This window comes from Medicago sativa, chromosome 8 (assembly GCF_051527215.1).
Source record: "Medicago sativa cultivar Bolivia chromosome 8, Bolivia_mono, whole genome shotgun sequence".
In the NCBI taxonomy this organism is placed as follows: Eukaryota; Viridiplantae; Streptophyta; class Magnoliopsida; order Fabales; family Fabaceae; genus Medicago; species Medicago sativa.
Window position 1 is genome coordinate 27,753,534 of NC_140756.1, and position 11,931 is coordinate 27,765,464.

General features: G+C 34.8%; 1 protein-coding gene across 1 annotated transcript; it reads right to left on the reverse strand.

Moving 5' to 3' along the window:
* Positions 1-2,096: 2,096 nt before the first annotated feature.
* LOC146898065 (glyoxylate/hydroxypyruvate reductase HPR3-like) lies at positions 2,097-4,358 on the reverse strand. The gene is made up of 2 exons (XM_085737878.1): positions 3,890-4,358; positions 2,097-2,880 (listed from the first exon to the last, which is right to left on the reverse strand). Exons 1-2 carry the CDS (start codon positions 4,346-4,348, stop codon positions 2,362-2,364), a joined length of 978 nt encoding a protein of 325 aa, XP_085594004.1. The 5' UTR covers positions 4,349-4,358; the 3' UTR covers positions 2,097-2,361.
* Between the last annotated feature and the right edge of the window lie 7,573 nt (positions 4,359-11,931).

Sequence of the window (11,931 nt, forward strand, 5' to 3'; positions counted from 1 at the left end):
ATCCTTGATGCCCAAGCTGCTCAAGATGATGGAGACCTTGCGTACTTACAGCTTAGCGAAAGGATGAGCCGCATCAAAGACCACATCTATGTTGTGATGAGAAGCGATCTGGTGCCGAAAGGGACTGAGGAATGGCAGCATTTGGAGGATGCGTTGAGAGAGGTGCATGATGCAAAAGTTTACCGTCGTCGGGCAGCTACTGAGGGTGGCAGGGGTGGTGGCAGAGGTGGTGGCAGAGGCGGCGGTTGTATGGGTGTAGTTATTAGGGGATGATAGTATTTTATGTAATTTTAATGTTTGAATATTTTGGATAATTATGTTATGTACCATTTGGATAATTATGTTTTATTAAAGTTTAAAAATTATATTGTGTTGTTAATTTTAATGTTATAATTTGCTTTGTTAGTTTGCATATGGTCAAAGGCCAAAAAAATTAACTGAATCAGCTCTAATCCGGATGACTTCTGCCTCTGTACTGATGCATTCCGGATTATATAATCCGGACATGTTTAGTACATTCCGGATTATATAATCCGGAACCATCATCCACCACCCCATTTTGTTGACTTTCAACGGGGTGATTTACATGTTTCGGATTATATAATCCGGAATCTATCTAACTTTTTCGGACTATATAATCCGGAACTATATTTCATAACTGGCATCATCATCCTTCAGGGTGGATGAAGTGCCAAAATAGTCGTATAAATCCGGATTTAATATTCCGGAATAACTTCGGATTATATAATCCGGACTAGGGGTATTTTGGGAAAAAAAATAGGGCGCGCGAGAAAAGGCATAGGGTGGGAAAAGTAAATCTCAATAATTAAAGATGTTATGTGGCAAAAAGTCCAAAATAAGGAATAGTGATTTTTCTCTAAGTTTATGTAAACAAGAAAATATGTTTTATATTTGTTGATATATGTATTATTAGATGTATTTTTTATATCACTATTGGAAACAATATAATAGGTGAAAGAGCTTTCGCCGTTAAGAATTCCATCGATAATTTGATGCGAAAATCAATTACTAACATAAAGATATGTATTTATCGATATTTTAAATATCGAAAACATTAATTTCATTCATCTCTCATGCGATTTCGCATCACTTCCTCTATTTTTTAGTAGTTGAAAGATATATTTAAAATGAGAAAATTAATTAATGTTTACAATGTATATTTTATGCTTTCATAAAGAAAATATTATATATGTTTCATGGTAAAAATTTGTACGTATACCGCCCCACTACTAAAAAATCTTGGATCTGTCACTACTTTTAGATCTTTATATTTTGTAATGTGTAGCGTTACTAAAGTAGTATAAATAGGGATTGCCACCGATTGTTTTGGCATCCAAGCATTGAAGCATTCAAATTATAACATCTTATGCGTTACTAAAGTAGTATAAATAGGGATTGCCACCGATAGATATAATAAGATGATGCTTGAGAATGTTAATACAACATATTATATCATGAAAACAAGATGATATAATCTTTCAAAAAAATTAGATCATGAAAATAATATGCAAATGCATTAGCTCTATTCAAAGTGTTGGCAAGACATTATTCATCAATTCACTTCCTCTATTTTTCCATTTCACCCCTTTTGCAATCAGAAGATAAAAAATTGAAAATAAAGACCATCATAGTCAAAAAATCATTTAAGAAAAGAACATTTTACCTGTAAAAATATTTTTGAAACAGATAGAGACACAGAAAAGGGAAGAAAGAAAAATAAATAACCTAAAATTATTCGATGTTACGCCACATCCCACATGTGAAAACAACATATGCAACTAAGATTTTTCTACGAAAGCCTTCGTCATTTTCATTATCAAATCCAGTTTGTTGTCAATCTCGTCTTGCTTTTGATTTGATACGGCCATGAATTCTTCGAAAACATCTGATTTTTCTCACCATTTCTTCAAAGACTTCACGGGATAATCCTTCGGATGTTCATGGACCAGCCTTCATTGCTTCAGCAGATTCTGGTGGTTGTTGATGAACTTCTTCTAAAGGTTCTTCTAAATTATGTCAATTAATCTGCATTTTCCTAGTTATTTTGTCGATTTGAATACTTTGTCACTCACATCTTAGTCAATCACTTACTCAATATAGCTGATAAGGAACTTGAACTTTACAAAATTGATACTCAATCTACAATTTGAATGTGACAAAAATCAGCACATAACACCATCATGTATACCTTCCATCCAACTAGAACATTTACTCAGCAGGGTAAAAAAAGCAGAAACTAGCTAAATTGCATTTTACCACTTATTGTACATATCATATCATGTCTTCTCAAACTTATTTTTGAGAAAGCCAAATAAAACGGGGAAGAAACAATTCAATCAACTATATAACTGGAGTGATCAGAGGTTTATTTGAAAAGAATGCTATCAAATTTTGTTCCACAAGTTGGCAGATACCCATATGTGACTCTGAAGTTAAGACAGCTGCATGAGGTGAAAGGACAACGTTATCCAATGAAAAGAACTCTTTAGGAACATCAGGTTCATTCTCAAACACATCCAAACCAGCACCTCCAATCTCATTTTCAATCAAACACTTCAACAGTTCCTTTTCATCAATGAGAGCACCTCTTCCAACATTCACTATGATTCCGCCTTTTCCTAATGCCAACATGACTTCTGTGTTGACAATGTGCCTCGTTTGGTCGTTTAAATCACAACAGAGAATGAGTACACTGGTGTTTGTTGCAAGCTCTAACACAGTGGAATAGTAAGGGTACGAAACTAATGGTTTTTTGTTCCGAGAGTTGTATGATATCATGCAACCGAATGTTTCAAGCCTCTTTGCAACTTCTAAGCCAATTCTTCCCAGACCAACAATTCCAATCTTTTTTCCTGATATCTGAAACACCAGTAACATGTTTATTATCAAATGTCTTCAAATACTACAGCTAGAATGAAAGAAAGTTAAATTCACATGTCTATTTTCATACTAGTGGCATTTTAAAGGTAAGGTTAAATATGTTTCTCCCTATCAAAATATGTTTTTCCCCGAGAATAAGTCTCCAAGAGCTTAGCTCAAGTTGGTAGAGATATTGTAAAATATATTTAAAAAGGTGAATTTCTAACTACTAGGTTACTAGAAAGAAAAAGAAAAAATGTTTCAGAGAATAAATATAAGCTATAGCTTAAACATGACTTAAAGTAGAAAAAAAAAAAGCTCCAGAGAATAAATATAAGCTTAGCTTAACTTAAAGTAGATTATCAAAAATGGCTATAAGATTTGGTTGGTAATTTCAAGGTCATAGAAGATGGTTTATAGTTTATAAACTCATTTGACTAAAATAGATATGTTTAGTAACAATTTTTTCTTGCAAGCTTAGTGTTTTTTTACTAATTTATAGAGTTTAAGCTTATAACTTACTATTTTTTTTTTTTTTCAAGAATTTTACCATAGTTATCTTAACTTTCAAAATATTAAATATTAATTAAAAACACACTAATGTCATATCATATTTGTCAGCTAGTTTTATTAGAAAAAATATATATATTTCTGAATTAATAGAACCGTTAATTTTATCAAACACTACGAATCAAATTTATTATCTATCAGTCCATCATTCAGTTTATCATTAATTTAGAGTAGTGATACATGTACATCCATTTGAAAAGACAACTTTGATGACAAACCTTGTTTTTCTAACATCATGTGAGTATGAGACAAAATGGTTGTACGAATATCGTTTCTCTTAACTTATCACTTATTCACTATTCGCTAGGTTATCGACTATCCGCTACTTTTTGTCCAATGGAGGTTGTATGCATTTGAACAACAAATACATGGACTAAACAATTTGAAAAGAAAAAAAGAAACAGAATCATGTGAAACAACATTATATAAAATTGCAGACCTTAGAACCAAGTGGAAAATCCCAAGATGCAGGCGGCTGAAGCTGTCTTCTCAAGAACCGATCCGCCGCTGAAATTTTCCTACCAACATCAACCAACAAAGCCACAGCCATATCAGCAACATCCTCCGAAAAAATATTTCCAGCATTGGCAACCTGGATTCCCCGTCGCCGACACTCGTCGAGATCAATGTGATTAGTTCCGGCACTGGAGGTCATGATGAAACGGAGGCAAGGGAGAAGGTGGAGAATTTCGGCGTTGAGAGGGTATAGACCCATACAGAGAATGGCGGAAATGGAGGAAGCATTGTGAGGGTTGGTGGATATGAATTGGTGGAGAGAGGGAAGAGAAGATGGGTTTATGATATGGAAGTTGTGAGAAGGATTGGGTTGGAGGTATCCGGGGAATTCGGGTGGACCGTGAAAGAATACTTTTGGGAGATTCTTTGTTTCATCGGCCATTGTAGAGAGTGAAAGGATGAGGTAGATAGATACTATAAATGCATCTAACATTCCTTATATTGGCTTAATAGCAGTTTTGGCCCCCTATGTTTCAACAAGTTGCAATTTTGGCCCCCTAACTAAAATAATTCGATTTTGGCCCCCTATGTTTTGCCCCCTTTGCACTTTTGGCCCCATAGGCCAATTTTGACCAAGTCAATGCTGACGTGGCGCTACGTGTGTAAATTTTTTTAGGGTTTAGGGTTTTTAAAAAAATAAAAAAATACTTTTTAAAAATTTTTTAATTAAAAAATACTTTTTTTATTATTTAATTAAAAAATAAAAAATATTTTTTAAAATTTTTTAATTAAATAAAAAATAAAAAAATTACACACGTGGTGCCACGTCAGCGTTGACTTGGTCAAAATTAGCTTAGGGGGCCAAAAGTGCAAAGGGGGCAAAACATAGGGGGCCAAAATCGAATTATTTTAGTTAGGGGGCCAAAATCGCAACTTCTCTAAACATAGGGGTCAAAACTGCTATTTAGCCTATTATATAATATGAATATGATAAATGTCTCCGAGTTTTATACTGTTATTGAGAAAATGATTAGTAAGGTTGATTTTAATAATAAAATATGTTTACTTTATTAAAACACTCTTATTAATTATAGTTACTGTAATAGTTAGATGATTGAAATGTAATAAATAAAAATATGTTAATGAAAAATAATAATAAATGTTGTATTTGTATTATAAAAGTGATAAATAATTTGAGACAAAGAAAAATAGTAAAGATGACACATATTGTGAGACAGAGTGAGGAGTTTTTAAAGGAGTTAAATTTATTTTATTTTTCCATATATTTTCTTTATGAAAGTAGTCTCTTGGTCGAAATTTGAATATTGTTTGACATGGTCAGAGAAACACTAGAATTCAAAGAGCGCTTACAAACAAATTTATATTTACCATTATTTAAGGCCACCTGTGGAAATTGAACCTGAAATTTACATATCCAAAGCCTATCATTTTACTATCTTATAAGACTGATAGTGTTTCGTCGAGTTTGGATGTCAGGGGTGGTAACTTAAGTTATTAAGAGAGCAAAAGGTGAGCGATATTAAGGGGGTGTAGGGAGGGGGAGGTAAGGATGTGTGTTGTGCATTGTTGCAAAGGGATGTACGGCGCCGAAGAAAATCTCTTCGAGAGTGATAAAAGAGTTATGCACGTGTCCTACAATATCTGAATTCGATAATCGTTGGGAGACATTGAGATGTTATGAATCAATGATAATCTAAAGTTGGGGGATCAGTCGATTTGGATTGGATCCATGTGAAAGTGGGCCACAGGATGATGAAGGGTTAGACCCATGCCATGTTCGAAACAATTGCCTCCTAAGTCGACGTTTTGTGGTGATAGAGTAATGACTTTATATATTAATGATTGTATCTCTGGAGAACACATAAATTTGAATGTTTGACTTACTCGTATCATTGGAGACTTGAGAATTTTTTTTTTATTATTGAAACTTAAGAACTTTTATATATAAGATGTCTAAGATCATTTTTTTTCTCCTTAAAAAAATGTCTGAGATCATTTTTTCAAAAAAAAAAAAACAGAATAGAATAGAAAATCCGTTACAACTTTTGTGGCTCCAAAATTCTCTCAGGAGACTTGACAACATTTCACTTTATAATATTGTTATTATTATCCCTAAAAAAAAGGCTAAAATATGCTTTTGATCCCTGCAAATATAGGATATTTGGGTTTTGGTCCCTGGTAAAAAAAAAAATTTGAAATTGGTCCTTGCAAAAAATTTTGTTTTTTAAAATGGTCCCTGAGCCTACTTTCTTGCTAATTTGGCACAATCTTGATTAGGTGGCAGTTGCTGACCGTGCAAACACATATACGTGGCATCCAGATGGCAATTATTTTATTTTTACTATTTAAAAATAATTTTAATAAATCAGAAAAAATATTTATGAAATTAAAAAAAAAAACATTTATTTTTGGAAGGAATCTCTCCTTCATATCTGTTAATTAATTTGTTGATTTCATAGATCTCTCCTTCATCTTTTCTTCATTCAACAGCAAGTTCCTGGTCTTCACTGACATCAAATTCATGTTCAGATTTACAGATGGGATTTTTTTGTTTCTACTGAAAAGCCAATGCTTTAGCCTCTCTTATTCTTTCAAATTTTAACAACAACTCCATTAACAGAACCAGAGAAAAGGTTCTCACAGATCTGAATGAAGTGTTGCTGGTTGTGATTTTCTTTCTTTTTTGTGTTGTGAAAAATTGAGATTTGAGTGAGAAGAGAGTAGTTTTTGATGATTTGTGATGATTTTTAATGAAAGAAAACGATGAAGAGAAGATTTCAAGGATGGAGAATCACGAGGGAAAGCGATGGAGAAGACAAGAAGAATTGGGGGAAAATCTAAGATCCTAGTTACAATTATCCATCTTCTCTATTTAATTAAATTAAAGTTTTTTAATTTTAATTTCAGAAAATCAATTTTTTAAATTAAAAAATCTGTTTTTTAATTTTAAAAGTTTTTAATTGCCACGTCAGATGTCACGTGGCAACTTATGCATAGTCAGCATATGCCACATATGCATCAGTGTGCCACCTTGCAGCTTAAATGGGGCCAGGAACCATTTTAAAAAACAAATTTTTTTGCAATGACCGATTTCAAACAGAAAAATTTACCAGGGACCAAAACCTAAACTCGCTATATTTGCAGGGACCAAAAGCATATTTTATCCAAAAAAAAATTTGTTATTATAGTTAGAAATAATTTGTTAATCCTTTCCTTTCTTAATTTTTACCAGTTATCATCTTGTGATTCTTCTTTAAATCACTGACAAACATGTTTTAAATTGTCAAAAAAAAAAAAAATCCATATACTAACTAGTGTTAAATTGGATACTAACTATCTTTCAACTTTTCTATTGCACTTAATTGTATACTTATTTTAAAGTACTCCCTCCGGTCCTAAATATAAGCAAATTTAACTTTTTAGGTTCATTCAATTAATGATGTATGTGGTTCATATTATGGACCACATACATCATTAATTGAATGAATCTAAAATGTCAAATTTGCTTATATTTAGGACCGGAGGGAGTAATTGGTTATCATTTTCTTTATAAAGTATACCTCAAATCAAACAAAGATTTCACTTATATTGTTTCTAATAGTGGAATTAGAAGAAAAAAAAATCATGAAAATTGTTGTTGACACATTGCATAAGGTTGTGGCACACATGTAAAAGACAGTTTTACCCCCTCGGCAGTTACCTGCCGAGGAATTCAAAATCCGGCTGCAGTTAACTGTCGAGGATTTACTCGGTAGTTAACTGCCGAGAAAATATGTTTTATCAGATGAAACAGTCACCTGCTCCCCCTACACACTATTTTCTCATCAACTTCCACAAACTTCATCCAATCCCCCCTAAATCCTAAATTTTTTTTAATCAAATCTTGCTCCAAAATGATTCAAGCATCAAGCATAGGATGTATCAACCTACTTTTTTGACGTAAAAAAAACAGGTATTTTGCATTTTTTTCGGTTGATTTTTTGGTTATGTAATGGGTTTCTACGTCAGTTACGTAGAACCCTGTCATGGGGCCGAGGAAAACCTCGGTAGCTTACTACCGAGGAATACCTCGGTAGTTACCTATCGAGGAATACTTGGGAAAAATTTCCACAACGAAAAAAAGGCAGCTACTGCCATTTTTTCAATTGTTTTTTTTCTTTGTTTTTTTCTTTGTTTTTTTTGTTTTAGTTCATTATGGCATTTATGTTTATGCATTAGTTAGTTGTTAATTCATATTTTTGTGTTGTTTAATTATAGTAATGGTCTAGAACGCGGAAGATGTTCCAGGAGAGACAAAATGAAATTTTGTCCAAATTTCCGGAGATGTTAAACCGCCTAAGGTTGAAGCCAAACCAAATATTGATGGAGCTTCCGTCCATGTTGAAGCTTCTAAATATGTTAGCCCCGGTGTCCTCCCACTTCAAGCCCACGAAGTTGACACGGCTAGGTTTTTTTCGGACGACGTTAAGTTTCAAGATAGAGAAGAATTGCTTGGGCGGGTACGTTGTCAAGCAAATAAGGCGGGATTTACAATTTTTACACAAAGATCAAGCTTGATCCATCCAATGTTGTGCCTAGTGTGTGAAAGGAGTGGAGCTCACAAAGTGCCTAAAAAAAACCGAAGCATGCGACAACGGGCTCAAGAAAATGCGGGTGCTTGTTCATGATTAGTGGATATCAAAGTACGCAAACAAAGGAATGGGGATTGAACATTCTTAATGGAGTTCACAACCATGCGATGGAGCCGGCTTTAGAAGGACACATTCTTGCCGGTAGATTAAAGGAGGACGACAAGAAGATTGTACGTGACTTGACCAAGAGCAAGATGCTTCCAAGAAATATTTTGATACACTTGAAGAACAAAAGACCACATTGTATGACAAATGTGAAGCAAGTGTACAATGAACGTCAAAAAATATGGAAGGCAAATAGAGGTGACAAGAAGCCGTTGCAATATCTAATCTCGAAGTTGGAAGAGCACAACTATACTTATTACTCAAGAACACATAGTGAAAGTACTACAATCGAAGATATCTTTTGGGCTCATCCAACATCCGTTAAGTTGTTTAACAATTTTCCAACGGTTTTGGTTATGGACTCCACCTACAAAACCAACATGTATAAGATGCCAATGTTTGAGGTAGTTGGGGTAACTTCGACAGATTTGACATATTCGGTTGGGTTTGGATTCTTGATGCATGAGAAAGAGGAAAACTTTGTTTGGGTTTTAAAAATGTTGCGTAAACTTCTTACGTCAAAGATGAATATGCCTAAGGTGATTGTTACCGACAGGGATGAGTCTTTGATGAAAGCGGTTGGAATTGTTTTCCCGGAAAGTTATGCAATGAATTGTTACTTTCATGTGCAAGCAAATGTTAAACAAAGGTGTGTCTTAGATTGTAAATATCCTTTGGGAAAAAAGGATGGGAAAGAGGTGAGTAATCGCGATGTTGTCAAGAAGATCATGAGGGCATGGAAAGCTATGGTTGAATCGCCCACTCAAGAGTTATATGCAAATGCATTAGTGGAGTTCCAAGATGATTGTAGTGATTTCCCACCTTTCCTAGCCTATGCCATGACCACCTTGAATGAAGTGAAGGAGAAAATAGTGAGGGCATGGACAGACCGTGTGTTGCATCTTGGTTGTAGATCCATCAATAGGGTAGAATCGGCTCATGCTTTGGTGAAGAAATATTTGGACAATAGTGTGGAAGATTTGGGTACTTGTTGGGAGAAAATACATGACATGTTGTTGCTTCAATTCACTGCGATACAAACAACCTTTGGTCAGAGCGTTACCGTGTTGGAACATAGATTCAAAGATGTCACTTTGTACTCCGGCTTAGGTGGTCATGTGTCTAGATATGCTTTGGACAACATTGTTATCTAAGAGTCACGTTATAGGGAAACGTTGTGCATGGACAAGGAAATTTGTGGTTGTGTTCAAAGGACATCATACGGCCTACCATGTGCATGCGAAATTGCTACTAAACTCCGTGAACAAAAGCCAATTTTATTGGATGAGATACACCACCATTGGCAAAGGTTACGCATGGGCGAAGAAAGTAATGAAGTTGGTTTTTCTGTCGATGATGAGTTGAAGGGTATTGTAGAACGTCTCAAGAAACTCCCTTTCCAAATGAAGCTTGAAGTCAAAGAGGCATTGCGGCAATTGGCATTTCCTGAAACCACCATGATGTCTCCACCACCACAAAAAGCAACAACCAATGGAGCCAAGAAAAAAGTGGACATTGTGAGGTCTAAAGGAAAAATTACATCGACTAGTCGGATCCCTTCTTCTTGGGAGGTTGTTGATTCCCAAAATCCGGAAAGTCAACCGTCGCCATCACCAACAACATCATCATATAAAAGGAAAAAAGGTGCTCGTCTTGGTAAAGCACCAATTTCCCCACTTCCACCACCTTCTCGGTATCCAAAGCCTAAGGCTATCCCGGTTATGAGGCCTATTGATTATATGCCACGCTTCATGCTTCCATTTATCGAAAAAGTGGTGGATGTTATTGGCGATGGACATTGTGGATTCCGGGCTATAGCCGAGTTCATGGGCTTTACCGAACAAAATCATCGCATGATTCATACACATCTTATTCAAGAATTGAAAGATCATAGAGATGATTATGTTGAAGTATTTGCGGGTGAGGATCGTTATAACTACATTTTAAATGGCTTACATCCTCCCGCAAATACAAAAAGTTGTGCACATCTTATTGATAAGTGGTTGACTTTTCCGAACATGGGACACATTGTTGCTAATGTTTACAAAAGGTGTGTGGTCGTGTTGACAAATCTTGAAGTTGGTAACTCGGAATCTTTTTTCCCACTAAGAGGGCCACCACCGTCGGGTAAGCAAAAAACTCCCATCATGTGCCTTGGGGTAATTCCGAATCATTTTGTGCTTATTTACTTGAAGAATGGTTGTCCACTACCTCCATCATCTACGGAGTGGCACAATCACAAGAAACAAGATGCGGTAACTTGGGAAGATGAGTATTTGGATCAACATGACTTGTTCCGAAAGCTCATGGCTATTGAAAGTGGAAACAAACCGCCGAAACCACAAAAGGAGTCGAACAAAGCGGCGCCTATTTTGTTGGAAGCTCCCGAAAAACCAAAGCAACAATTTGAAGTTATTGCGGAAGATGAGGAAGATTCTATGTCACTTGATCTTCTCCAATCACTTGCCCTTTAACGAGTGATTTTTTTGTCGGTGTTAGTCCTTTTTTTTGGTAGAAATTACACCGACGTATATTTTGGGGTCGAAATTGTAACGTCAATTTTTTGTGGCCAATATATAAGTAACATTATGTAATTTATATTGATATATATGATAATATGACTTTTATTTACTTGAAACTAGTGCAATACTTATTTATAGCTTATTAATGTTTACGCATTTGATTTATTCGTTATTACATTCCATTTAAATTTGTTCTAATCTATGATTCTTTTCTTAAAGCTTTTGTGAAGTGAAACATGTCTGAGGTTGCAAAAATTGAAGGGCGTGTTAGGTACTCTGCGTTTAAAAAGACGATTAAGGTTATGATAACGTCGACGGACTCTCTTAATGATTTGAAGGCACAACTTAACACTTATTTTGAGCATCTTGGTGAAAATCAATATACACTTCACTTGTTCGGCCAAATGACATGCATAGACCTAGGAGAAGATAGAGATGAATACGCATGGAAAACGGCAAGCTATATGCATTGACTTATTAAAGACGATAGCGACGTCGGATTTATGTTTCAGAATATGGTGGAAAATAATGTATTATATATGTATGTTCGTTCCATATGCAATTGTAATGAATGTAAGTAGGGATTTAATTTAATGATGTGTAATGAGTTGTAATGTGTTGTTTGATTATGGACATTATGTTCCGTTTTGATGAATTTCAAACTTTTGTGTAGTTTGAACCAAATGTCGGTTTGACTTAATTATGGACAATTGTAAAAGATATTGTATTTTTCTTGTTTATGACCG

What these genes read in the sequence shown, in the direction of transcription:
- LOC146898065 (XM_085737878.1), bottom strand. Translation starts at nt 4,348, where the DNA reads ATGGCCGATGAAACAAAGAATCTCCCAAAAGTATTCTTTCACGGTCCA. An exon ending in ATTTTCCACTTGGTTCTAAG is followed by an intron (nt 2,881 to 3,889) that starts GTCTGCAATTTT and finishes CTGGTGTTTCAG; the next exon opens with ATATCAGGAAAAAAGATTGG.